The sequence below is a fragment of the Mycteria americana genome, chromosome 2 (genome assembly GCF_035582795.1).
Source record: "Mycteria americana isolate JAX WOST 10 ecotype Jacksonville Zoo and Gardens chromosome 2, USCA_MyAme_1.0, whole genome shotgun sequence".
In the NCBI taxonomy this organism is placed as follows: Eukaryota; Metazoa; Chordata; class Aves; order Ciconiiformes; family Ciconiidae; genus Mycteria; species Mycteria americana.
In genome coordinates this window covers 103320648-103348361 of record NC_134366.1, presented here as the reverse complement: position 1 = coordinate 103348361, position 27714 = coordinate 103320648, and the positions used below count along the sequence as shown (strand labels likewise).

The 27714-nt window shown below is 39.4% G+C and overlaps 1 protein-coding gene across 1 annotated transcript in view; it reads left to right on the top strand.

Annotated features, from left to right (window-relative positions):
- The window catches only part of MOCOS (molybdenum cofactor sulfurase), a 225560-nt gene that overhangs the window by 102461 nt on the left and 95385 nt on the right, over nt 1-27714 (top strand). The window contains exon 5 of the mRNA XM_075494151.1: nt 20844-20920. Coding sequence (XP_075350266.1) covers nt 20844-20920 — 77 coding nt within the window. The remainder of the gene's footprint in view (nt 1-20843; nt 20921-27714) is intronic.

Below are 27714 nucleotides of genomic sequence, written 5' to 3'. Positions count from 1 at the left end.
AGTCAACGATAGTCTAAAATACAGGTGAGGCAAGGCTCATAATTTGCAGTAACCTAATTTATTGGACCAACCGCTACAGCTGGGAAGTCTATTTACCTCTCTTTATAAAACTTGCCTTACAAGGTTTAGACACCATTAAATCAGGCAGCCTTTCCTGGTGCTCCACTGAAAATAAACAAACATCCAGACACTGCCTTCTGCTTCTTGCCCATTTCCCCTTAAACCAGAATTCTAACAAAGTTTAACTTCTAGAGAATAGCCTTATTGTAGGGATGAAATTCAGTTCTTAAGTTTAAAACAAGGCACAGTATAACTTCATTTGTACTGGAACATAAAGTTATCAATTGCAATGGAGACATTCTGGCTTCATATACCACAGTGATTTGACATCCCATGGTGATATAATTACTATATGCATTACGGATCTGCAGGAAAAAAAAGAAAGCAGTGACAGTACCATTTGTCTGATCTCCATAGGGGAAAATATCTTTGGCATTTGTTTCTGTTTCCAGAAAAAAAAAAAAAAAGAAAAAAAAAAAAAAAAGACTTTTGTGACAGTCTTTGCATGACATTAAGCTAAACTGCACAGTAAAAGTAAGATGATCTCCTTTATAATATACCTTTGAATAAACCCTAATCCTAAAAGGAAGAAAAAACTACAGTTAGCAGTATAATTTTAGAACTATGGGGGTTTTCTTATTTCAATATATCTAGTGTAAGTGAACACTGTCTAGGTTAGTGATTGATTTTTAGACAGCATCTTACACTCAAAGATGAATTTGATTCTGCAACCTCAGGCAACTAAAATTCAGTGAGGCATGGTGTCTATTGTGTTTTCTCTATTTGTTTAATAATGTACATATCTAGACAGCCTCAATTAGGTTTGGAAGTTCAGGTCCCTGCTGGGTCTTCTTGCAGTCTCTGGGCAGATCTGAGAAGACAGTGTTACCTTGTACTATTTTCAACATTCTGTCTTAATATTTTTATTTCAATTACTTCCCTGATTGCGGGGAAAATATAGTCAAGAAAGTGATAAAACCTTGAATCCTTTTCATCCTGGCAATTTGATTACCATCTAAAATGAGAATTTCTTTATGACTGAAAAGTTCAACGTTTGTCTTTTCCCTTTTAGCATTGCCTTATAGCAGCATCCTAAGAGAGTAAGACCTTCTTGGCATATATGAGATGCATCAGTGTTAATCCTGTTTGCAGAAATCCTTCATTGGTAGAAAATGTTGACATTCAGACTAAATACTAGTGACAGTTTTTCAGGCTTTTTTTATCAATTACATTTTTATGATCTTCCTTGTAAGATTATCCCAATGAAATGTTGACTCATTATTCTGTTTTCACTCCATTGTTTTTCTGGTTTTGTTTTGCAATCCCCTGATTATACTTGACTCTTAAGAAAAGCTTTAGAGAATGCCCTGTATTTGCAGTGTGAATTACGATTGTGCCAGTGCGCATAACAATTACATTATAAATATTTCCTCAGCCATTTGATAAAGACTCAAATTAAGAAAAATAATTACCAGTACAATTACAATTATATATAATTACACTATATTCAATTTAGTTTATCTCTAACCTCCTCTTGCCACAATGCGTTCATTGTTGAAGAATGAGATTTTAGCTGACTGTGTTGGAAGTAAACATGGATTTTTCTGTCCTTTACGACATGTTTTGCTTAAATGAAGTTTTATCAGCATGTTTTCTCAGCGGAAAATAATGCAGTTTAGCTGGTTCAACTTCAAAACCAGCCTCGCAGATGAAGACTTTTTTTTCTAACGTGGAGTTTATCTTCAGTTAGGTTAGAGAGACTGTTTGCTCCTAACAATGCTACTTCCTTTAATGTACATTATACCTGGGCAAGCATAGTTATTTTGTATGTACATACAGTAAGAGACATATATGGCTGCTGGATTTTTTTCCTAACCCAGAAATTGGCTAAACACAGCAGAAGCTTTCTCAGAGAAGCACGAAGTCTTCTAGAGCATTGAGTGAGGACCCAGTGTCTCCAATGAGGAGCAGTGCAAATTCTTGGCACTTACTTGGCATAAATATTAGCTGTGGGCTAATCAGTATGTATCAAAACACCCCAGGAGGTAGAACAGCCAAGATGTGCTAGCTTACTTTGTTTGCTTAGAGCAAGCATGTATGTACCTGCTGTTCTCAAGAACTGCATCTTGCTTTGGAAGGATTCATCAGCCCTTTACAGAAAGCAAAAGAGAACAAGCGATCTAGAAAAGAAAGGGCTGTTTATTTTGCACCTTACAAATTACGAAATGGTCTGTGGTGCTCCATTGCTGCTTGTTCTGACCCGAAGTACTCAAGATGACCATGTTATCTGGTCACATGCCTCTCAAACGGTACACAGTTTTGCTGACAAGAGAGGCTACATACAGCATAGTATGTATGGTGGTATTGTTGTTTATAATGGATGTTATTTGGTATCTTCTTTATGTTGCCTTCAAATAGTCCCTTGATACTTTAAAGCAATCCTCGCATGTTAAACAGTCATGTTAATTGTGCTTTTCAGAGAGTCTGAGACTAAATATTTTCTCTTTCTCTGCTTGCTTTAGGGAATTCTTGTCCTATTCCAGATTAAATCCTGTTTTTAGACAGTCTCTCTGTGCAGTTTTGTGTCTTAGATGTACATGAAACTGATTACTTGCTGTTCGTTATTCAGTATGCAATCTGCCAGTGTACTTTGACTCCACAAAGGAGTAATAGCCTATGATTAAAGGAAATTCTTAGGATTTGAGAGATCTGGATCATCTTTCTTTTTCAAGTTCCATAAAATTTTTATTTGTTTGAATTTAGGATAAGTATCCCTGCTGTCTAACAGTTTTTGAAAGTGGCTGCAGATTTTATTTCCCCAGCCTGTGTTAAATTCTGAAAGCCAACGTTGACATTAGTTGGCAGAACGGTAGCTATTCCCAGCACCTGAAAACAGAAGCCATAATATCTTAAAATGGGAACTGCAGCTCTTTTCTTTTTACACTCCGGTTCACCTGCATAGAACAGGAGAGTAGTATTTATCTTCTGTATGTGGGCACCACAAAAAGGTCAGTCAGAACTGCACTAAGATTTGGTTTTAAATAGTGACTGAGGAAAATATGCAAACGAAGATAATAAACTTAGAGTTGCATTTAGGTTAATGTACATTGCTTGTATTTTGTTATCATCTCTTCATGGGTATGTCCATGGTAGGACACAAGATATTAATTTATAACTTGTTAACTGTAGTTAGCGGCATTGAGCTGACTTACTGTGCAGGGTGGTGCAAGGCAGCTGGCTGAGTTGAATGGTTTAACATGTTCCTGAGCAGGTGCTTGTGAACGATTGTTTGGAAAGTGTCCAATTTACTCTAATCAGGATAAACATTGAGGATGTATATCTCACAGGTATATAGGAAAGAAATTTGAAATTACTCAAGTCACGTTTCTCCACATCAATGGATGGTTTGCGGGGATTTAACTTGGTCATAAACTGAACCAAGTGCCACGTATCTGCCCGAAAGCAGGGAAGGAAGTCAAGATGACTCCCTTAATGTTAATGAAAACATTTTTTTTTTTTAATTAAAAATAGTAGCTTCTATCTTTTTGAGGAAAAAGTGAAAGCAAAGGCAACATAGCAGGTTGCTTGGCAGCTATTGAGACCAAGGGAAAGTGCAAGATCTAAAAGACAGAGAACTTGCATATAGGCACCAGTACTCCATAAGTATGTCCCATGGTGGGAGCCAGCAGTGTGTGTCCCTGCCAGTCTCTCCAGAAGACCCCTCAGGCACCATCTCCCTCTGCGGACATGGGTGCTATAAGCAGAAGCAAGCAGCACGGTGCTCTTTCTCAGCCTACCTGCATAAACACTCTGCTTGGTGACATCTACCTGCTAGCACAGGGAGGAGGTGGGGGAGAGAGTCACAAATTCTAATTACAGTCTGTTGTGGTTTAGCCCCAGTCAGCAACCAAGCACCGCACAGCCGCTCACTCACCCTCCCCCCGGTGGGATGGGGGAGAGAATCTGAAGAGCAAAAGTAAGAAAACTCGTGGGTTGAGATGAGAACAGTTTAATAATTGACATAAAATAAAATAATAATAATAGTGATAATAATAAATTGTAATGAAAAGGAAAACAACGAGAGAGAGAGGAACAAAAGCCAAGAAAAAACCAAGTGATGCAACTGCTCACCACCTGCTGGCTGATGCCCAGCCAGTCCCCAAGCAGCGATTGCTGCTCCCCGGCCAACTCCCCCGGTTTATATACTGAGCATGACGCCGTATGGTATGGAATAGCCCTTTGGCCAGTTGGGATCAGCTGTCCTGGCTGTGCCCCCTCCCAGCTTCTTGTGCGCCCAGCAGAGCATGGCAGGCTGAAAAGTCCTTGACTGGTGTAAGCGCTACTTAGCAACAACTAAACCATCAGTGTGTTATCAGCATTATTCTCATACTAAATCCAAAACACAGCACTATACCAGCTACTAGGAAGAAAATTAACTCTATCCCAGCCGAAACTAGGACACAGTCCTTGATAAATTTGCCTATAGAGCTTGTTGCTGCTAGCAGGGGTGTGATTAGAACAATTCAAAGGCTCTTGGACTCACTTTTGAATTAGTAGCCAGATTTTCCAGGCCTGGGGCCAAGTGCTTTTTGAGAGTCAAATTTTACCAAGATCTCTCTGGCTATTCAATATCCATCTCTATGGATAATCAATGTTATCTTCAGTCCATTCCATCATTTGCATTTTTTATTATGGTGACAGAAGGTGGTAAAAAATGCTGATTCTTTTTGCATAGTTTAAAATTTTCCAAGCTTTTTGTGATGATGGATGTGCCAATATCAGATGTTGTACCTCTCGAAAATCTTTCACTTACTTCACTAATGTATTCTGCTTTTCTCAAAGGAGCCTTTGAAATGGCTCCAGTGAGTTTTAACACCAGAATTTTAATAGATGGTATGATAGCTAATTGAACAAAAACATTAGTCAAGTTCTATTAAACATGGTATCTGCAGAACTGAATTGCTATAACAAATATAGCTTTAAAAACTTTAGTAAATGCAGAACTGCGTTAGGCAAAATGTTCTTGACAGTGTATTATCAGGTATATCCCTTCTCCAAAAAATATACAATATTAGCCATAGAATACCCTAAAAAGAGCTAGTGTGCTAGATACCCTAAAATCTAGAGACTATGCTTGTTATGAAAACAGAGATGATCAGTTATTTTAATAGGTTACAACTGAAAAGCAATTGTAGAGAGGGGTTTTTTGCAGTTCAGACATAGCAACAAGATGTTAGTAATATTTATTTATAGGTTTTACTAAAGTAATCATGTTTCAGAATTGTTTCTACAAGAATGGCAGAACTCGATGAAAGATTATGTGTATTTTATGTCTCAGTTGAGCTGTAAGCACTTTTAGTATTTTGTTTGTTTTCAGAAGAACTTGTGGAGAACTGTGCTTTTTAATCAGAGACTAGAATCGTGTCCCTGAAGTATATTTGAGTTTAGGAGGATGGAATTACAACACATTAGTAAATTGTACGTGGCATGTCATATGTGCGCAGGATGCTATGGTACAGTGAGAAATTACAGCAAAATAAATTCTGTTGTGAAGTTTGAACTTTAAAGATGAGGTTTCAGCATGTTGCAACTTGAAAACAATATCCCAAAATGAACTGATTTTCTATATACTTGTACAATTTCTCTAAAACTAGACTTTGCACCTAGGCTTAGGCCGAGCATTACAACTTTTTGATTTTAACCATACTAACTATAAAAATAATGAACATATTCTTTGTTGTTTCCCTCCATGGCTGATATTTTCCCGGTAAAGACATGCAGCAATCAGTTATCTTGTTTAGTCGTCATAGGCAACACATGTAATATTATCGCTCTCAGATCTGAGGTCACTGAGAGCAGCTCTGTGCTGTGCTGGGACACAGCTCCTCAGGGCAAACTTGCACATTCATCGCAGAAGAAGGCCTAAGGCCAGCAACAGGATTCACAAGCATACAAGTGAATAGTCAATGGGGACCCCCTGAGAGTAGAAAAATCTTTAGAACTAAGTCTGAGGTGAAAACAAAATTAATTTAGTGGCTACAAAGAAAAGAAGAAACCAAACCAGGACAGCTCAGACTTACCTTAAAATACCCTGAGCTGTCTGTCTATGGCATGCAAAGTTATTACTCCCCCTCCCAAGGATCTTAGGTTTCAATCTTTTGTGTGTATGTACACATTTAAAAGGAAGATATCTTTTCAGAAATTGTATCAGAAAGAACAAAGACTGTTTTTTTCCTCATATGGTTAAGCTGTCCTATTAATGTCAATTTTTAATTTTATCCTTTGGATTTCTCATTAGCTTTACAACATGTCTAGATTATTTAATTATTATATTTCAGCTTGTAGATGACATAAGATTTAAGAGCTTTTGCTGGGCTCTTGCAACTTGTCGCTACATTTTGCCTAAAGCTGCTTTTGTATAAAATAATCTTCCCATAGTTAACATTCAGGATACTCTGCAGAGCATCTTAAGAAGACTTAAATGCTAAATAACTGTCACATAGCATGTCTTAGTATTATTGCACTAAATGACATTGCAAGCAGTGTGATAAACAACATCATAATACTTTGACACATTCATCATTAATTATAACTGAAATCTAATCTCAACTGGATTTTTTTCAGTAATTATATCCAGTAAAGCAAACATTAATGTATATTGGGAAGGGAGGGTGGAGGAAAGAAGTCTTCTAAAAGTATAGCTGATATATCAAAATACTGAATGGCCTGACAAGTCTTATTAGGTTTTATATGGGTTTTTCTACATATATTAAGAGATTAAAATATCTGAAATGTATTTGGAATTAATTATGTGAATAATTGGTTTGAATGCAAAACTTTGCAGTGACCTACTGGTAGTGTCATTTTAAGGTGGCATGTAAGACTGCTGTATGAAATCCCAGATTTCTCCTCTCTGACACAGAAGACTAGTATTGAACTAAATGTAAGATCATGGATTCCTCTGACCACCAAAATACTGGGTGGGTGGTATTTTAGGCTTCATACTACTACGCTTCCTGTATTTCCCTGAAAACTGTATAAGGTATTTGTAAATGGCAGCTCCATGTACCTTTTCCCTCCAAATACATATTTGTTTTCCACTGCGGACCTTTCTGCTGTCAGGGACCTCCCAGTCTGTTAATGCAAATTATTTTCCTTTGTACTGGGAAATTCAAGAGTCTGGCAGCCAAGCTGTGGGCGGCAATGCTATGTGCTGCTTACCATCATGCTGTAATACAACACTGCAGCGCCCTTTTGGCTGCGTCAGAGCCTATGTCAACCCAATGAATGTGCATTTTCTTTTTCCTTTGTTCGCTATCTTCCTAAGACACTGTTTTTGCAAAGTACTTCATTACTTGTATAGTACTAAACATACTTTTAAGTGTGATTACACTTTCCTCTGTATATTATTATGAATCCCCTGCATGCAGAGCTCCCTGCTTTCTGCTGTATTTAGTTCTCTCCAGTGGTTAGCAAGTCTAAAGAGACAGTATTTATATTTGGAGCAACCTCAGCTGGTTCTTTTATTGGATATTTCTACTCATACTAGACATCTTCACTGCCTATTATTTTACAAACCTCAATTACCTGGTTGCATGTCCCTGAAATATCTATGTACTGTACCTGAACCATCAAAGTAGTGGAAGAGCAGGTAGTTTCATTTCAGCCCGGGTTAGTCTTCAGTTGGTAAACTATGAGAAACTCTACTCTGGTGGGCTTTTTATAGACAACATACCTATTTTTCTGTGGTGGGGGATGCAATTCTGTGAAACTTGCATGCAGCCATTTTGTCTTATGCTTACTGTTATGCTTCTTGTAGTATATACAAAACCTCAATATATTTCCAACCAGGAGGATTATACGCTCATTGAGAGCTGAATTTTGAAAGTATTTTATTGATAAGAGAGAATAGATGACTTACTGTATTGGTGCATGTTGAGTTTTTCAAATTAGTATTTCATATTACTATGTCACTGTATGATTTTCCTTTCTTGATGATTCTTTTGTGTCTGGTATGATTGAAGCAGAGAGAATTTCTGTACTTTTACATGAAAAAAACTTTCATGGAGGTGGGTATTTTCATTTTTACTGTGTTAACATCATTTTATAAAATCATACAGCTGTCAAGATTACCTTTTACTTCCGTGACAATTAATCTAAATAAAATTATCTTTTTGTTCCTCACCACCATCACCAGAGACCCTCCTTATTGGAAGCATATGGAACTAGTTGATACATACTGTCAGGCTGGTAGAGCATGCATGCAAATTTATAAGGAAAAAGCTGTTAGTAAGTGCATTTCTTTTGTCTCAGTAGTCTCTTTATACAACTGATGTTGCACAAGACAGTGCCGCCTTAGTTGGGTGTGAAATGGAACAGACTTGGTCAGAGGAAAATCAAGAGGGATGACTCCAGGGTTTTCAGAGGTTCTCAAAGTTACAAACTTCTGTATGTAATTTTTATATGCAGTTTCATAAAGTGAGAGGAGTTGCTATCTTGGCATTTCCATTTATTGGATTCTTAGGAGGGGCAAAAAACTTCTGGGTCATCTAATCAACCTATTTGCTGTCAAAGACACCCACACTATATAATCCCTTCTTTATACTGAGCCTGTGTGCAGAATGAGGGGGAGACCTTTGGCACAGGGGAGGGAGGCCATGTTGGTTTTGGTTTGTTCCTTCTACTCCTGATAGAAAATTATTCTATAATCTCATATCTCAGATGGACACAAGACTTGTAATTTGCAGTCTGTATTATCTTGTGGTCAGTTTGGTTATTTATCTGCATTTTGTCCTGCAGCTTAAACAGCTCTTTTTCCTCCCTGGTTATTACCCACCTCTTCCGTCTCTAGAAATACCAAGAGCAATTAGCTTTAATGAGCTTTGAATTTAGCTTTGAATTTTCACACTAAGTGAACTGAACACTTCTATAAGATGGCCTTTCCTTTTCTCTGATCATCATACACAGTATGCCACAGAAAATCTTATCAGACCTTTTTTAATGGTGTTAATATTTTTCTATCTGTAAGTTCTACCATGTTTTCTTGTCTGTCATGCTGATGGCTGATAACTGATCTGATCAACTAATAAATCTGATGTTTCAGGTGACACTCCTCCAGTTCATGGCAGAAGTTAATGTCAGTAATCCCTAACTGCATAATAGGGTTTATGCACGATGATGTACTTATCATACATTGTAGCATATTGTACATTTCATCTTGTTTCTGTTTTTAGGGTTTTCAACATTATCTGTTTCTTACTGCACACACTATACAGCCCCATCTTCTGCATTGACAATCTCCAGATTTCACTTCAGCTGGCTGTTTTATCTTCACATTCCTACCTTTTATGCCAGGATCATTACTGAGACTACTAAAATAGATACTTGTCCCAAAACCAGTGCTTGAGAAACTAAACAGGTAACCTTTTCCTAGCTTAATAGTTCCACTTTCAGCACAATTTCTTAGCCTACTGTAGCAATAATCTTCCAATAATCCTTATTCTGTAATAGCTTCTCATATGGCACTAGAGGTAATGTTTTACTGAAATTCAGATAAATTAGTTCTGCATTTCCTTTGCCTAGAAAAATAGTGAGATCTTAAAATGGCAGTCTCTCTGGGCTTGATTTTTCCATTGGCATAATCCGTGGTGCATTTGAACATGCTTTTATTTACTCATTTAATTCTCCTTTCATTCAGAACTTGTTTTCAGGATGTACATAACACTGAGGTCAAGCTAACAGATGTGTTGTTGCTTGGATCACTCTGTTTTCCTTTCTTCAGTAGAAATATTGTGTTTTCTGTTTTCCATTCCTGATTTGACAAATTTGTTTACTGGCCTGTGTTATTGGACCTGGGAGTTTTTCATGCCAATTTCTTACTATTCTGGGACATAGTTTGTCTGTCTGCCTGTGTTCAAGTACATTAAAACCTTTGAAGTGAGTTTCCACACCAGTTGCAATAACTTCAATTTTCGCATTTTCCACACACTTTCAGCAATGAGTCACCCTGTCCTGACCTATGTTTTTCATCAGAGTCCTTGTTAAAATCTGAAGCCAAGTACTCATTTAGTTTTCAGGCCCTTTTTCCTCTTCCAGCTCTTTGCTTATTGAATAACAATCATTGTCCTTATCTTTTTATTTATATTTCTTATTTTACTATATAGTATATGTGTTATTATATATTATTTATATGTTCCTTTGATTTTGCATAAAGAATAGTTTGCTGTTCAGTTTAATTTGCTTTGTCAGGGCTTGGCTCTTGGGAATTCTCACTTTATCCCTGTGCTTTCTGTCTTTCCAACAGTAGCTTCCTTCACTGAGCAGCACTTTTTCTGATTTCACATCAGCTTTTATAAGCAGTGCTAAAATCTCTCTTCAGAGTTTTTTTTTAGTGCAGGTTATTGCTGGAGGCTTTCTCTAAGAGTTCATTTTGTTTCTTTTTTCATTCTTTTGGGATGCAAATTCCATGCATTTTTGAACCTCAACTTCAAGTAAGTTTAGGTCTCCTCTATATCTAAGTATCTGATGACTTCAGTTCTGTTTTCCTGACCAAGTAATTTCATTAATATCTCATTTTGCTCCGATCACACTGGAAGCCTCATTTGAGGTTGCTTATCCATCTGTGCCATGTAAACTTGTAATCCCTCTGAGCAGGGTTTCTATTATTCAAAGTGTTCCATTGTGTATTGTATAACTCTTTGTAAAAGCCAGTTTTCAGATAATTATTTTATTTGTAGCAGGTTTTGTTTGGTTTTGGCTCTGATGTTAAGGAATAGTTGAACTCAACCATTTCTGTTATCTTGGTTTTGCTTGTAGGAAATTTAAGGTAGTATTATTTCTGTGAGAGTGATGGAAAAGTATCTGTTGTTACCGAAAAACATTTTTTTCCTGCATAGCTACATAGCCTATAGCAGAATCTCAGCAACTAGTCCTGCTTGTTTTGAACATCTCACCAAAGAGATTTCAATTCAGTTCTGTTTTCTTCACCACCATCTCTCTTATATTTCTGTGTTTTCTTTAGCACGTTTTCTATTTGTGATTATTTTTCTACCACATACTAATGTCAAGTGTCCTACAGAGCCTCCAATCCCTCCATTTTGTAGCCCACGTACATTGTCTTAGCTTATAACCATCTCTGCTTTTTTCACCCACTCGTTATCCTGTTTTCTGTTTGAATGATAGCTGGGATGATACTACTTACATAACAAATGCTTCTATGAATATTAAACTTTTTATTTCTCTATTGATGCACATCCTCCTAACCCTCTGCTGTTTCTTTACCTGTTTCCTTACCTCTCCTCGTCTACCGCGCTCATGCTCTTTTCTGTCAAAGCAAGGGATAGGATTCATCTCTCTGTGCTCCCTACTTCAAGCATCAGCAATGCCAGGTAACATGCCAGAATTTTCCTGAGTCCTTGAACGAATCATTAGTTGAGGTGATCCTTTCTTCTGGACTCAGATGACTGGAAGACCTCCAGTTCCTTTGGTTACTGACCTTATCAATGCAGGTCCAGGACACCTGTGAAAGCTAAAGCAGCTACCTTTGTTTATAACATGAGAACATAATATTCTTGGGGACTCCATCACAGCCCTCCTGTTGAAGAGGAGAGGCAATTGCATGGAAAGGGTTCTTGGCTTTCTGCAGTATAAGCTGCAGACTACTTAAAACAGTGAGAAATTAGGAGTACTTGCTAATTCAGTATCACTGTTGTGAGTTCAATTTTCTGGAAATTTGGTAACTCCCAATATCCAGTCCAAGCTTGGCAAATCAGTCAGAGTAGGTCCTTGGAAAGAAAAGTCACTTACTTTTTCAACTTCCCTGTCCTCATCTTATGAGTGAGATGCTATCAGTTGGCCTCACAGGGTAGTGTGAAGTCTTAGGAAGCCTCATAACAATGCTGAAAAATGAAAAAAACATTAGAAGAGGTCAGCATATTATAGGTCCCAAAGTGGAAAGATAGCTTGGTAGGTTTTGCAGTAAAACAGTTGATTGCCAGGATGCACCTGGTTTGGTGTAGCGTATCTTACTATGTAATATTTTTTTTCAAGCATAAGAGTGGGGCAGAAAGAATATGGTTTTTTTCCTCGTAAAAGTCTCAGTTGGCTGCATCCCCTAGGCCTAAAAAGGCTGCATGTATACCTTGGAATGCCTGATTAGCTGAAGTCTTCCTTGTATTTGTCTCTTCTCATTCTGCTTTGACAATTTTACTGTTATCACAAAGGTCTCAACATGCAAACTAGCTAATCAGACCTTATTCTGAACCTAAGTTGTTTTATAGCAGTAATTTGATAATGCCAGTTCTATCAAGCTGCCAGCCTTTCTGGATACACCGGGTGTTGTTGGTACATATATCATACACTAAACTGAACTTAGCTGCTTAGTACTTACTTGTTACTACTTGTAGTTGGCATATGCCACCAACTACAGGCAGTTCCACGTAGGTGCACATTCGCATCAGAAGTGAAAGACAACAAACACTGATAACATTATATTCTTGCTGACAGCTATTAAATATTCAGCACATGCATGAAGGCTTCTGACATCCACTTAATACTCATTCCACTTTATAAAAAAGAAAATTATTTCTTGCTTGTACTTTATCTGAGTCAGTGATGAGTGGAAAGATGCTAAGAAGTGCAGTTTCCCATGAAGACAGCTGCCATGCGGACATGTGGTTCAGAGTCCAGCTGGCCTGTGATGTCTTTGACACTCCCCAGGTTTCCATCAGCAGAAGATCTGGACCTGAAGGTTCACTGTAATTTAGCAAGACCTGGCATCTGGGGAGATACTGCGCAGTCCTGAACCATGCTGAAGGCAAAATTTGCAAGAAGCGCTTCTGTCCCTATGAGTTTTGGCTTAGATTGTTTTGTAGCTGCATCAGAAAAGTATAGATGGGAACTTTCTCTGTATTTCTTTTTAGTTGGAAAACTGCTAGAATAGGCAGTGCTGGAGGAACATGAAAAGTCTCTATTTCTTTTTATTTTTTTAACTTCCTGCCTTCCGGCAAAAATATTCTTTTCTGTTGAGAACCCTTACTCCCCCACCTCCTTTTTCTTTTTTGTGGTATCACTATCATGAGCACATTTTGAGCCTCTGTCTTACTGACAGTACCAACATTTGAAATTCTTTAAGTTACTTTTCAGGTTGCCATGAAGGAAGAGCAAATCTGCCCCAAATGATGGCTCGACACAGAATGTTTTAACATGACGGGCTTAATAGTGAAGAACCTGTTTTCATTCACAGCTCCCAATGGATTCTGCTAATCTTGGATATACATTGCCTCTGAAAATTAGGTCCGGAAAGAATTTTTATTGCTAGAGAAAGAAGCTTTCTGGATGGGATCAGAGAAGTCTTTTCACCCCCTAACTGAGGAAATGAAGTGCTCAGAATGTTGCTGGATTCACTTTTATCTGCAGTGGAAATAAGGCTTATGCATTGCAGTAACCTCTGCTTTGAGGCACAGACCTTTCTGTAGAATGGAGCCCACCCATTGGAAAGCAATCAGGGATTTTTCTCTGTTATCTGAGGATAAGTTACTGTTAACGTTATCTGAGGCCATTGATCTGGGTCTGCCTCACTGGCACACATGATTAGACAGCAGTATTTTTACGTGTGGATTTTTAAGAATAAATTCATGTTCAAGTGGAACCTTTTTTGTCTGCCAAATTTTAAATTGATTTGTCTTTAGCAGTTGATTACAAAGTTATTCTTTATCCCCAAATGCACCTGTTTAAGGATGAAAGATTGCATCTCAATCTTCAAGAGGAAATAAAATCTGTTTATACTGAACACGGACAAATGATTACAGCTGGTCAGATTATTGCCTATGAAAAATTTATTTCCAGAATGTCTTTCATCCTTTCTTTCCTCCTAAGGAGAAAATGAAAGAAAGGGCTTTGAATTTTTATTAATGATTCATTACTCATAACTGATCAGTGAACAGTTTATGCAAATACACCTTGCAAATTGCTCACTTTAACTATTACTTGGGGTTATATCTGGATATTACCTTCCCATGGGAAGCAGAGGTGTGAACATTTGGATTATTGATATTTAATCATGGGAGAATAATGCATATCAAATGTTAAATACTCAGACAGATACAGAAATCATTTGCAGTACACTTGCTCACACTGAATTGCACCTTAATGGAGTTCTTGTTGACATTAATAAGTTACAAGTTAAGATGAATGAGTATAAATCACAAGCTAACTAGCTGATAGTTGAACATATTATTCTTTGAGGCCAGTTAACCAGCAGGCCTCATGTTCCTGAAGACTTACATTTAATATACCTCAAGGAAATATCCCTTTGCATGATGGAATTTTAAAAAGAAAGATTATTTTGTTTCTCCCCCTTCCTCCCGTCAATGCAAAGAAACTACATTGGCCTATTTTGTGAATTTGGAAGGGAACCTTTGGCCAGTGACAAATGCAATACAGGTTTTTTTGTGACCAATGGCTGTTCTGGTGGGGAAAAAAAAAAAGTAGTTTTATTATTCTTTGACTTTAGAGGGTCCGTGTAGGGGTTGGTGGGGAGAGTATGTTATCTCTGAGATATAACATTCATTGTTGCGTGATTTAAATGCTTATGGGCAAAGCTCTTGTATAAATATTTTTTTAAATATATTGTAAACTATTAATTGTAAAAATAGTATTAGTAGAAGTCTAATTTTATTTAAAAATTGTATATAGCTGAAAGTGGCAGAAGTGTGATTTTTACTGAAACGCAGAGCCCTGAGGGGCTGATAATCTTCAAAATCAGAATGTGTCATTCAGCCCAATTTGAGTAACAGACTCAAGGATTGCTAATCTTCCAGTGCAAAAGGGGAAGATTTTTCTAGATATAGGTAGTGAGCAAAGTTACCAATTAGAAGTTCACCAAATTGCACATAAGGGAGAGATGCACAGGGACATTTGAGAAATAAAAATGGATTGATTTATTCATTCAGTTTTCTCCTCCACAAGTGGCAGTTGTTCGAGCATTGGATAAGCATTCTCCTTGCATTGTGTGAGAAACAGTCTTCTCTCATGAACATGTAATGTGCCACTAACAGGCAAAAAGGAGTCGGTGAAGTGGTGAGAGTAGGTGTCTTATTCAGAGGTCTATCATTTATTACTACCCTCCTGGCATTTAAATTCTTGGCTTGCTGTAGCATGCTCCTGTGCACGCAGTTATGCAAAAGTTGGATTATTATGAAAGCATAGTTTAATGATAGCATACATGCCCATTACAACAGGCTGTCTCCTAATTTTATTTACTTGCTTCAGTGGCATGCACCGTGTGAGACAAAGATATTTAGTCCAAAGGGAGTGCGTACCTGAGGTTAGTGATTTGGGGATCAGATCCTGTTCCAAAGGTTTTACTAGTAGAGGATCAAAAAGACCACAGATAAATGCTTGATCTTGCATGATGTTGCCTTAAAATTCAGTTGTCGGTGTTAATGTGATCAGGGTTTCACCCAGTTAAGAAAGTGACTAATACAAACAACTGGCAAATTGCTAAAAATGAAGAGCATCATCTGCGGGAGACAAAGCCAGACCGAAGGGAGTGTGTCCTCTGGAGAGCCACAAACACCCTGGAAACATACCTGAGAACTTTGTCTCAGCAGGAGCTGATAGATGTGCTAAAGAGCGGAACAGGGCCCTAAAGGTTTCATAGACGAATAATGATGTATTTTAAGTTAAAGAAAAGCAAAACAAATATAGCTCCTTCTGCAAATGTTGGGTTTTGATGTTGGAAAGCAGAGAGACCAATTAAGATCTGTTCCCCTGCTAATATCAGAAATGGCAATTACTAACCTAAGAACACAAATGTGACTGAAAACAGTCTGTTCCTACAGCCATAAGCTTGACTCTATACCCTTGGTGCTATTGTAATTCCAGAAAATGTCAATATAGAATAAACAGGTAAATGTATAAAATGTAAAAATTAAATTTGCTAAGACAGTTGTTTCATATGGAGGTGGTATGGAATATCTCTAAGAGGTGAAAAACAGGATCTGAATGAACTACTTTTAAATGCATACCAAGAACCTCTCTGAATTGTTGTACTTTTTAATTAGATGAAAATAAATGAATTGAAAAGATGAAAGGAACTTGTGTAACATCTCACTTCAAAGGGCAGCTCCACTCTTGAGGAGTGTTTAAAAAGAAGAAAAAAGAAAAGAAAAGCAGCTTATTCAAGAAATATGCTTTCTCTGTGGATTTGGTTTCACTTCTACCTGCTTTAGAAACTCAGGAATGACTTCTGCTCATTTGACCTAAATGGAATCATTACCCTGGTGTAAAGGAGGGTGGAAGCTGGCTGACAGTGATGTTCCCCCCCACGCTCCTTCATTGCACTTTGCATTGACTCAGCAATGCTCTCAAATGAGCGGGATTATTTTTGACCTTGTGATGGGTTTTTTATCAAAGTTTCAAAGCTCTGGGCTGTGTTCTGGACAGAAATTGCACATGTGCAGTGGCTCTGTGTCTGGATTTACTTTGTCCAGGGAAATTAATTGAAAAAGAACCAGCTGAATCACTCATCTGGCTGCTAAGCAAGTCAGCCTTCCCAGAAGCCAAAGGCAGGTGCTCCCACCCAAAATACTTAAAAGCTGTGCCTTGTATACTTTCCATATACAGAATAGCTTACGTTATGCAAGATATTTCACTACGTCAGCATTGGCTGATTGGTCTTGAGGGCCCTTTTGGATTCCTGACTTAAGTCAGTGCTGTCCAACTCCAGGGTAATATTTTTGTCTTCCACCAAATTTTATTTATAAGTCCTCTCTTTAAACATAAGTTGTTTGTTTAGGCCTTAAGCATAGGCCTAAGCCTTTATTTAGGCCTAAGCGTAGGCCTAAGCCCTTATTTATTAACAATAGCCTTTAACAATTAACAAAAGCCTTTATTTATTAACAATAACAATTTATTAAGCTTAGGCCTAAGCCTTTATTTATTAACGATAGGCCTTAAGCCTTTATTTTCAACCACATCTGTTCAGGCCATGACTCTTGTCATCGTATTTCCATGTAAAAGGGACCTGGCTAAGGAGAGGATGAATTCAAACTGCCCAAGATGTCACAGTTTCCTTCCTTGTTTCAGTTGCCCTGAAGTGTGGGATAGTGGCTTTAGAAAATAACATTTGTATACAGAAGCCTAACAGAGAAGTGTCACCACAACCAATTGAACAAGAATTCAAAGAAAGACTAGCCTATCTCCATCCCTAGGAAGATCCTAAAGGTGGGACCTCTCTCTGTAAGCAATAGTTTTCTCTCATGACTCAAAGGAAAAATTGCTGCTTCTAGAAACAGAGGTCTTGCGTGACTTGGAAAAGAAGAGCAGTTCATCAGCTTTGTAACTCCGTGATAGATTTAGGCAGGCTGCGCTGTTTTTCGTTACACTACAAGCTGTTTAACCAGTTTGCCAGGTAGCAGGTTGATGTGAAACACTATCAGCTTTTCACAAACACAATCAGCTAAGCAATTGAGCTCATCCCAGATGTGATTAAGTGGGATCAATTATAATAAGAACTAGATAAGAGAGATAAGCCTGTTGTTTCTTGGGTTGGTATTCTGCAGTATTAGGCTTTGTAAGTATCCTTTATACATGACCAGTCACAAAACCTTTATTACTTCAGGAAATGGCTTCTAGACCAGCATTCAAATGAACTTCGTCCTAAACTGATTATTCTAACACTGGAACTGCCATTGAGTGGGGAAACAATTTATTTGAAGCATCAATTGCATCAAACGGAAAAGTAGCCATTGAAGTCAATGTTTTGCAATGCAAGCAGCATGTTTGCTCTCAATCCTTAAATACAGTTAAATATTCTGGGAGAGAGCTCTCTATGTCCCAAGGGGGGGATAGCTACCCTTCATACCATCATGTTTTGCTGTGGTGCTAAGTAAAATTGCTAAATTGCTGTAGCACTTAAGGCTTAATTTACTAAATAACAGAATTTATAGATTTGCTAAATATCAGAATCCATAGATGATTCCTGTAAATTTTTCTGGGGACAAAGAAAAATGATCAATTCAATAGCTGGAAACATGGGGGAGATGATAGCTTTACATGAAATTGCACATCAAGTGTTCAGTAAATCTGAAGCATATACGTGAGAGTCAAGAGCACTGGAAGTAGTGTAAATTTGTATTACAGGAATAACGAAATATTAGTGCTCTTTTTATCAGAAATGGAAAGCTGGTAATGTAGAAATACAGGGGGCCATATGAACATTAAAAATACAAGAGAGGAATGTTGCAAAATAGTCCATATCTAAATTGTAAGAAGAGAGACTTGCCCATATCTTTAAGCAAATATTTTTAGCATTATTTTCAATTCTTTTATGGCTTCTGGTTCTTGCAATGGAGCTCCCAGCAGGCAATTTTTTTTTGTGATTCAGAAAGAATAAATAACGTGGGTCTGACAAAACAATGCAGGATGCATATACTGCCACAATGATTGTGCTGTTCTGGAGCATAATGTTTGATCAAAACCCTACAATTGTGTTTGCTTTCTTTTTTCTGAACGGAAAGAGATTCCTAAGCTCTGGACTATTTCCATGAAAATCTTTAAGATCTTAGAGCAGTAACATGGTTCATGCATCTCTTCTATTGCTTAGCAATGGTTGCACTGCAGTTGTCTGCTTAGTTAATAATCACATCTAATGAACAGAAATCCAATTTTCGCTTCCCCTTTTACTGTAGGTCAGATTCGGAGGCCTTTGAAGATCTAGGCTGGCACCTTTGCTGCCCTTTCAAGTGCTTTTCTACTCTGATAATGATAAGGTTGTTGAGGGTTGTGCAGTCTTGTTGATGGGCTCAGTGCCAGTGTCTCTGCTCTGGTCTTTAGTTCCCAGTGTTTTGTTTGCTTTGCTAGCCATTGCCAGTAACTGAGCAGGGCAGGTCAATTCCCCCTGACGGATCCTTTCTGTAATCTCTCCTTGGCAGTCGTGTGGGTCCACGATGACATTTCCTGCAGCCAGTGCAAATTTTTAATATTTTTCTGCATTTAATTCCAAAACCACTGTTAGCCTCTGCCTTATCTCTTCTTCCTCCTCCTCCCCCAATTTTTCTGGCTTTTTGGATAGAGTATTGCTTCCCGCAGATACTGGTCCACAGGTCTCTGTGAAAATGTTCCTGGTGTTAGGTCTCTCAAATGACAAGTGGTAATTTTAGATTTCATCACTGGTGACTAGTGAGGTTTCTTCCCTAAAGTTCAGGAGCAATAAACTTTGCTCTTAATTATTACTAGGCAAGATTCAGAAATTCCTAAGAAGGATTCTTTGGCCTATTTTGTGTTGAAAGATGTGAGCATGAGTGGTCTCTTTTGGGCCATTCATCCTTGTAGCAGTCCACCACTTTTCTCTTACCACTTGATTTATAATTATTTGTTGCCTCTGTCTGTCTTCTTTCATCCCAGCTGGACATATTACCATGTATACACAATACTCTTGCGTTATTCTTTTGTGTGGAACTTTACCAAATATTTTTGGAAGCTTTACATGTCCTTCACCTGACAGCGTCACTTGTAGTGTTTAAATTATTTGATAACTATAGAAAAATGAAATAGAAGACAAGTAAGAAAAATCACTGTAGAAATGAGAGCTATTATGCTATTCTATTGAGGTTTATTTTATTAAAGAAAAAACATTTGAAGTCTGACATTTTTAACCTTTGAGCTTTTTCACAATAAATATTTAATTGTGCCACCAAAAGTTTTTGCATGCATTCTGAAAAATGATACATCCACCAAAAAAAAAAGTAATCCCCTATTTTCTTGTCTATTATGTGTGTATGTAAAGTATTTTTGCTCAAGAGTGCTTTAACTGTTACAGTTTTGGAGATAGCTCCCTCCTTCTTAGAGAGTTGCTGTGACCCCAGGTTCAGCCTTTCATGATAAGGAGTTCTGTACAGTTTTGACTTCATCAGTTGTCAGCATTATTCTGCGTTCTCCTTTGTGGTGAAGCAAGCTGAATGATCACTCCTTAAAACTTCTTGTGGACTGCAGTGCACACAAAGCCTAAATAAAACATATTTTGGTGCTTGATATAGTGTCTCTTCTGCCCCCTTGAAATTCTCTTGGCACCACTTCCTAATACATCCCCACCTTGGAGCTGCACCTTCTCCTTCTGAACTGTGGGAATGGCTGCAGTAGTTCATCAAAAACAGCATTTTTGTTTCCATTTGGTATTTCCATTACAAGATGTTGGTAGAGGATGTATGTTTTCCCACACCCTTGTATAGAGCTCTTGTTACAGGTCAGTTATTTTTAATTTCCAGGAAGAGCACATGGAGGGAGACTTGTTAGTGATCTTCCTCTTTGCTCCAGGTAAAGGTCTCTTCTTGCCTTCTAACTCAACTGTATTAGGTATAATCACAATGGAGTGGGGGGGGGGGGGGGGGGGGGGGGGGGAACACAAAGTCTCCACCTGTCTCCTCACCTATTCCTGACATCTTCTGACATTGTCAGAAGATATCTTAGGACTTTGTGACATTAGCTCATAAGACATAACTGTTACTCATTACTCTAAAAATCCAAAACACACAAGCAGCCCACGCAGGGGAAAATATAACTTTCTCTGTGCAAGCAACTGTTCATATGAGCCTCTATAGCTTCGAAGATTATATTTTTGCTTCACAGGACACTACAAGACTGGAAGATGAATCCCTAAGGGAGGAGTTCCCACTCTGCGAGTTTGATTCACTGAATATAAAATAATAACTCTCAAAATAGATTTAAAGTCTGTACCGTAACTGCATGATTTGTTTACTGTGCTCATTTGTTCCATTCCTTAGGTTTGAAGACGGCACAGTCTCTTTTCTTGATATCATTGCTCTGAAACATGGATTTGATGTTCTGGAAAAACTCACAGGTCAGTTAACATAACTCTAATACTGAAGAGTGAAGTTCCAGATCTATATTCAGGGCACAAGTCTGATCATATTTCCTATGGCTATAGCCTAATTTTTCTTTCTAGATTTATTATCCATGTTCATCAATGTGAAGATCAGACTTCAGTGTAACTGGTTTATCCAAGTCTTGCCTATTGGATTATTCCAGCCTGGTTTGGAAAAAACCAAAATATGCAGACTGTTCTCCACAAATACACACACAAGGCTTAAGTACATCGAGCACATCTAGTCTGCCTCACACTCACAAAAATGCAACAGGAAAATAATAGTAGAAAGTAGCTGAGCTACGTCCTGTTGAGACTTGATGCAGTAAGAGTTCCTGCTGTGTGTGAGGATAAGGCAACTTGACCAGGTGCAGAAAAGCCATTTGGTAATACAGATTAAGAGAGGAACCAAAAAAAAGAGTTTAGAGTACATCCCAAAGTTTTTTGTGAAATAGGAAATATTGTCCCACTCTGCAGGTAGCTATCTTCAAACAGCAAACTTTCCAGACTATGACTTTTCACAGCAGTTTATTTATGTCTGTATTTTGACACACTTAGTGGAAAGCAGCATTATGTTGTCAGGCTTTTTTTTCTCATTTTGTTCTCTATTTGATGCAACTTAGCACTGTAAGTCTTATGGAAATTCCTGGAAAAGCACATGGTTGTGAAATGGTACTGCAGTTCCTGCCTCTCGAGCTGTAAAGTGAAAGGAGAAGAGACAACAGTCACAGGCTGCAACAAGGGAAATTCTGACTGGGCATAAAGAAATAATTTTGCAGGGTGAGGGTAGTCAAACACTGGAGCAAGTGCCCAGAGAGACTGTCAAATCTCCATCCTTGGAGATGTTCAGAATTTGACTGGGCTCAGCTCTGAACAATCTGATCCAGCTTCAAAATTACCACTGCTTTGAGCTGGAGGTTGAACTGGATGACCTCAGGAGGTCAAACCTAAATTAGTCTATGATTCTCTAACTACTGAAGGCTAATGCCTCCTTCCAGGCAGATGATATTATAATACAGGCTGGGGCATATTGAGCTGTGAAGGGTGGAAGACAGGCCTTTACAGTTACTGCTTAGGGCATATTCATGCAGTAGACTGAGTCTGTGGCTATGTGCAGAGCTAACTACGTTTGAGATTTATAAACAAGCTCGCAGCCTGCCATCTTGATCTTGCTTGTGGTTTATGGAATTGAAATTCTTCAGTCACACTAACTGTGGGAAGCTAGTGCAAACCTGGCAAAGGTCTCTTCGCAGTGGACTTTCCTGGGAAGATCATTTCCATGGCACATTTACTACCATGACTTCATCTCCCCAAGCAAAGGGCAGGTAGCCTGGGATAAGAGGCCAGTGTAGGCTTTCTAGCTTGCTAGGGAGTCTCATGACTTTGAAGCTCTTTTCAGTGGCTCCCACTGTTTGAGTATCTTTGAAGCCCTTAATATGGAGCTAACACTAAATTCCCAAATAAAACTTTGAGCTCATCTTCAAGGCAGAAGCTCTATGTGAAGGGTGACACTCATGTGCCTTGTTGACTCCAGGATAGCCTGTTGCTTGTCTGGCTCAGCACCCCAAATGCACAACCTCTCTGTGTTTGCTGCCGTGGGTCAGTGATTCTCCTGAAAGGTGCAGGAGATGACACCTGGACAGGGAAGCTTGCACCACTGGCTGTGCAGGAGGCTTGCACCATGGCATGCTTCCACATGTGGAGTGTGCCAGGTTAACAAAATATGTTCCTGAAATATGTGTTTCATACTCAGGTATGTGCACAGTTAATGTGTAATGTCGGAACCTCCCTTCTCCAGTGCACTCTTCGGTTTCCTATACAAAGGCATAAAGTGCATCATGATGTAAAAGAGACCTGAGTCCAGAGAGACACTGACTATGTATTTTTCAGGCTGGTATAATTTCTGCTACTGTCTGTGGAGGATTATTGTTGGCATTTATCTGAAGGATTCTAGTGTCTTCTTCCCCGCAGAGCAAGACTTCTGTGAGGAGTATTCTGTTAGATGCTTGAGGTCTTGCTCATGTGGAAATCAATAGCAGAGTTTTCATCCACTTCAATAGGAGTCTGACTGAGCCCCAACAAGTAAGGATGTTTTGCTTTATGATGCTCCACATGGAGACCAGGGATCAGAAACCAGCCTTTACTATATGTTCTTGTAGTATAAAATGCTTCTAAAGAATGTGCAATCTTAAACAAACACATTCCCTTGTAAAGAGGGCTAACTGCTTTGGTTTAATGTGTAGGAGCATTGCCTGCCGTAACAGGAGTTGATGCTATCATCTCCTTCATTGCATTTCTCAGCTGTCTAAACCTCCTATTGGTACCTATTTCAGCTAAACAATTGAAAAATCTCTTAATACTGGACTGAGGGGGATACTTAGCCCTGAACCTGAATAAAGTGGATAGCAGTGGATGAAAGGGTAGAATAGAGTCATGAATAAATAGTATGTTGAGACCTTTCATTCTTTATTATTCCTTTTAATTTACCTTCTGACCTATAGCAGTGATGAAAGTCTAAGGCAGCTGAAGTGGCTTGGAATAACCTGTCAAGGGGGTTCTCCACAAAACTGTTATGAGGGTGGGTAAGCTGACCTTAATTCTGGGCTTAATTCAATTATTGCTTATGGGGGGTTGTTTGTTTGTTTGTTTGAAAATGTTTTAAAGTCTGGCTTGAAGTAATAACTTTTTGTCTCCAGTATCTGATGAACATTTTTTTTCTTTAACACTCATCAATACCAAGCCTAACTAGTTCAGATAGCAACGCAGTGCATTTATACTACTTTGAAGGGAATATGGTGAATTGCTGTGTTTCTTGTTAATAAAAAATTCATTTGACCATATCAACACCATATTTTTTATCAGCACGCTTGAATAAAATCATCAAAAGGCTTTTTATGGCACTCTATCACATTGAGAAGAGCTACGGACTCCTGTCTTCTGGATGCTAGAACCATTCTGTAGATGTGGTGAGCAGTGGACAAGGCCCATCAGTGAATCGATGGGCCGAGGCCAATTGTATGAGGTTCAACAAGGCCAAGTGCCAGGTCCTGCACTTGGGCCACAACAACCCCATGCAACGCTACAGGCTTGGGGAAGAGTGGCTGGAAAGCTGCCAGGCAGAAAAGGACCTGGGGGTGTTGACAGCCAGCTGAATATGAGCCAGCAGTGTGCCCAGGCGGCCAAGAAAGCCAATGGCATCCTGGCTTGTATTAAAAATAGTGTGGCCAGCAGGACTAGGGAAGTGATCGTGCCCCTGTCCTCGGCACTGGTGAGGCCGCACCTCGAATACTGTGTTCAGTTTTGGGCCCCCCACTACAAGAGAGACATTGAGGTGCTGGAGCGTGTCCAGAGAAGGGCAACGAAGCTGGTGAAGGGTCTGGAGCAGAAGTCTTATGAGGAGCGGCTGAGGGAGCTGGGATTGTTTAGCCTGGAGAAGCGGAGGCTGAGGGGAGACCTTATTGCTCTCTACAACTACCTGAAAGGAGGTTGTAGAGAGGTGGGGGTCGGTCTCTTCTCCCAGGTAACAAGTGATAGGACAAGAGGGAATGGCCTCAAGTTGTGCCAGGGGAGGTTTAGACTGGATATTAGGAAATTTTTCTTCACTGAAAGAGTTACCAAGCACTGGAACAGGCTGCCCAGGGAAGTGGTTGAGTCGTCATCCCTGGAGGTATTTAAAGGACGTTTGGATGAGGTGCTTAGGGACATGGTGTAGTGGTGGTCTTGGCAGTGTTAGGTTTACGGTTGGACTCGATGATCTTAAAGGTCTTTTCCAACCTATACGATTCTGTGATTCTGTGATTCTACCCAGGGAAGTGGTTGGGTCACCATCCCTGGAGGTATTTAAAAGACCTGTAGATGTGGCACTTAAGGACATGGTTTAGTGGTGCACTTAGCAGTGTTAGGCTAACAGTTGGACTTGCTGATCTTAAAGGTCTTTTCCAACCTAAATGATTCTATGATTCTGTGATTCTAAGTTTAGTAAATTTGCCAAAGCAATAATGTCTGTTGTCTGATGTATGACAACATCTCTACTGAATTAGCTTTACAGAGATATTTTTAGTAATTTTTGCAGAGTATTTTCATTGATGTATTTTAACTACTATAATAACCTTTTTCTTTTCTGATGTCCCTAACTGCCCAGCTTACATTTCACTAGACAGCAAGCTTTTTTGAAGCTGAAAATTGCTCTGTAAAAAATGTGGATGTGGCTTCAAACTTTCAGATTTATAATCATTCCATAAAAAATGAAAAATAAAAATTTAGGAATATTTCTGTTTTCAATTTAAAAATGTTTTTTTTCCACAGTGCTAAAATGTAGAAAGGTAAAGAGAGATGAGAAAAAGTATAGGCTGAAAGAGTAAATGAGAAGAAACTATACTGAGGAGAAATTTGAAAAACTAAATAAAAAATGGTTTTGACAAATATTTGAATTTTAAAACTTCTGCATTGCTCATGTAGCCTATGTACTTTGGCGGTCTCTAGTCAAATTCTGGAGTGCCACACTGAAAAGCAGAAGTGCCAGCACTGCCTCTTTACATCTACAAGAGACCAGAGTAACTTACAGGAATCCATAGTGGAAGAAGAAATTGAATTCTGTAAAGCATTTTAATCACCACATGATCCACGAATTTTCCACAAAGTCAGGCTAGTCCTACACCATTATCTGTGACCTCAGATGAATTAAGCTTGTGTTCCAGTTAAGTAGGAAATTTCAACATCTCCCTTACTAGTAAAACTTATGTGATTATGCTTACGTGTATGTTCATGTAAGTACAAAAATTTCTACATGGTATAGTTTTTAATTAGAATTTAATCATACAGAAGATAAATCAAACAAGCACCATGAAAAGGTCATAATAGAACGTGGTACGGCTATGGTCATATTTGGGGTTTTCCATCGTAAAATGAATTTTGTGTTCCCGTTTATCAAAGCTCATGTGAAGGGTGACTGCAGTCCTCCAGCTTCCTCAGCCCCGTCAACGTTTCTGGCAGCCCTTCTGCGTTGGCTGTGAGAGCAAGGCTGCCTGGGGGCCTGCAGTGTAGTACCACAGCCTGCAAAGCGGTATGTGCTGTCCAGAGCAGTATGGTTACCTTTCCAAATGTTTAGCTCTTCAATTTCTATAGGCACTGAATATATCTGTTCCTGGCATGACGGATGCAACAAGAGATTCAGTGCTTTGCAATTGCCATTTTCCCTTCACCATCCTTTTTTCCCCTGCACATTATTGAGAATATTGGAGTTTTCCAGGTTATTTAATTTCTGTCAAAGGTCCACTGTTCCTTTTGAACAGAGATTATTGGCATTTGTGTGTATACAACAAAGCTGTCGCATGCTGTGGAAACACTTTGTAATCCAGAAGGACTGCAGATTTGTTTTAAGCCACTTTATGCATATTTCTTCCACTTCAACTGTCAGAGTTTTCAGTGGCAAAATGCACTGTCAGATGTGAACCACTTCTGAATCTCACTTTGCTGTAGCTCCTGGAGTACTTGCTTTGCACTCCCCCAACACAAACGATGATTCTCATTCTGGGTTGGAAATAGCCTGGAGTAGAAACAAGCAAAATAAACAAAGTATTGTTGTTATTAATTGTGTCCTTCTGTGTAATAAAAGCACTGCTGAAGTTCTTTTGGGATGTAGTTGTGGTGGGTTGACCCTGGCTGGACACCAGGTGCCCACCAAGCCGCTCTATCACTCCCCTCCTCAGCTGGACAGGGGAGAGAAAATATAACGAAAGGCTCGTGGGTCGAGATAAGGACAGGGAGATCACTCAGCAATTACTGTCACGGGCAAAACAGACTTGACTTGGGGAAAATTAATTTAATTGATTACCAATCAAATCAGAGTAGGGTAATGAGAAATAAAAACTAAATCTTAAAACACCTTCCTCCCACCCCTCCCTGCTTCCTGGGCTTAACTTTACTCCTGAATCCTCTACCTCCTCCCCTCAGGGATGCAGGGGGACGGGGAATGGGGGTTGCGGTCAGTTCATCACGTTGTCTCTGCCACTCCGTCCTCATCAGGAGGAGGACTTCTCACACTCTTCCCCTGCTCCAGCATGGGGTCCCTCCCCACAGGAGACAGTCCTCCACGAACTTCTCCAACCTGAGTCCTTCCCATGGGTTGCAGTTCTTCATGAACTGCTCCAGCGTGGGTCCTTCCCAGGGGGTGCAGCCCTTCAAGAACAGACTGCCCCAGCATGGGTCCCTTCCACAGGGTACAGTCCTTCAGGAACAGACTGCTCCAGCGTGGGTCCCCCGCAGGGTCACAAGTCCTTCCAGCAAACCTGCTTCAGCGTGGGCTCCTCTCTCCATGGGTCCACAGGTCCCACCAGGAGCCTGCTCCACCGCGGGCTTCCCACGGGCTCACAGCCTCCTTTGGGTTCATCCACCTGCTCTGGCATGGGGTCCTCTATGGGCTGCAGGTGGGTATCTGCTCCACCGTGGACCTCCATGGGCTGCAGGGTCACAGGCTGCCTCACCATGGTCTTCACCACCGGCTGGAGGGGAATCTCTGCTCTGGTGCCTGGAGCACCTCCTCCCCCTCCTTCTTCACTGACCTTGGTGTCTGCAGAGCTATTTCTCTCACATTCTCTCACTCCTCTCTTCAGCTGCAGTTGCTGTTTGTGTTGTTTTATTCCCCCCTTCTTAAATACGTTATCCCAGCAGCGCTACCACCCTCAGTGATGGGCTTGGCCTTGGCCTTGGCCAGCAGCAGACCCGTCTTGGAGCCGGCTGGCATTGGCTCTATCAGACATAGGGGAAGCTTC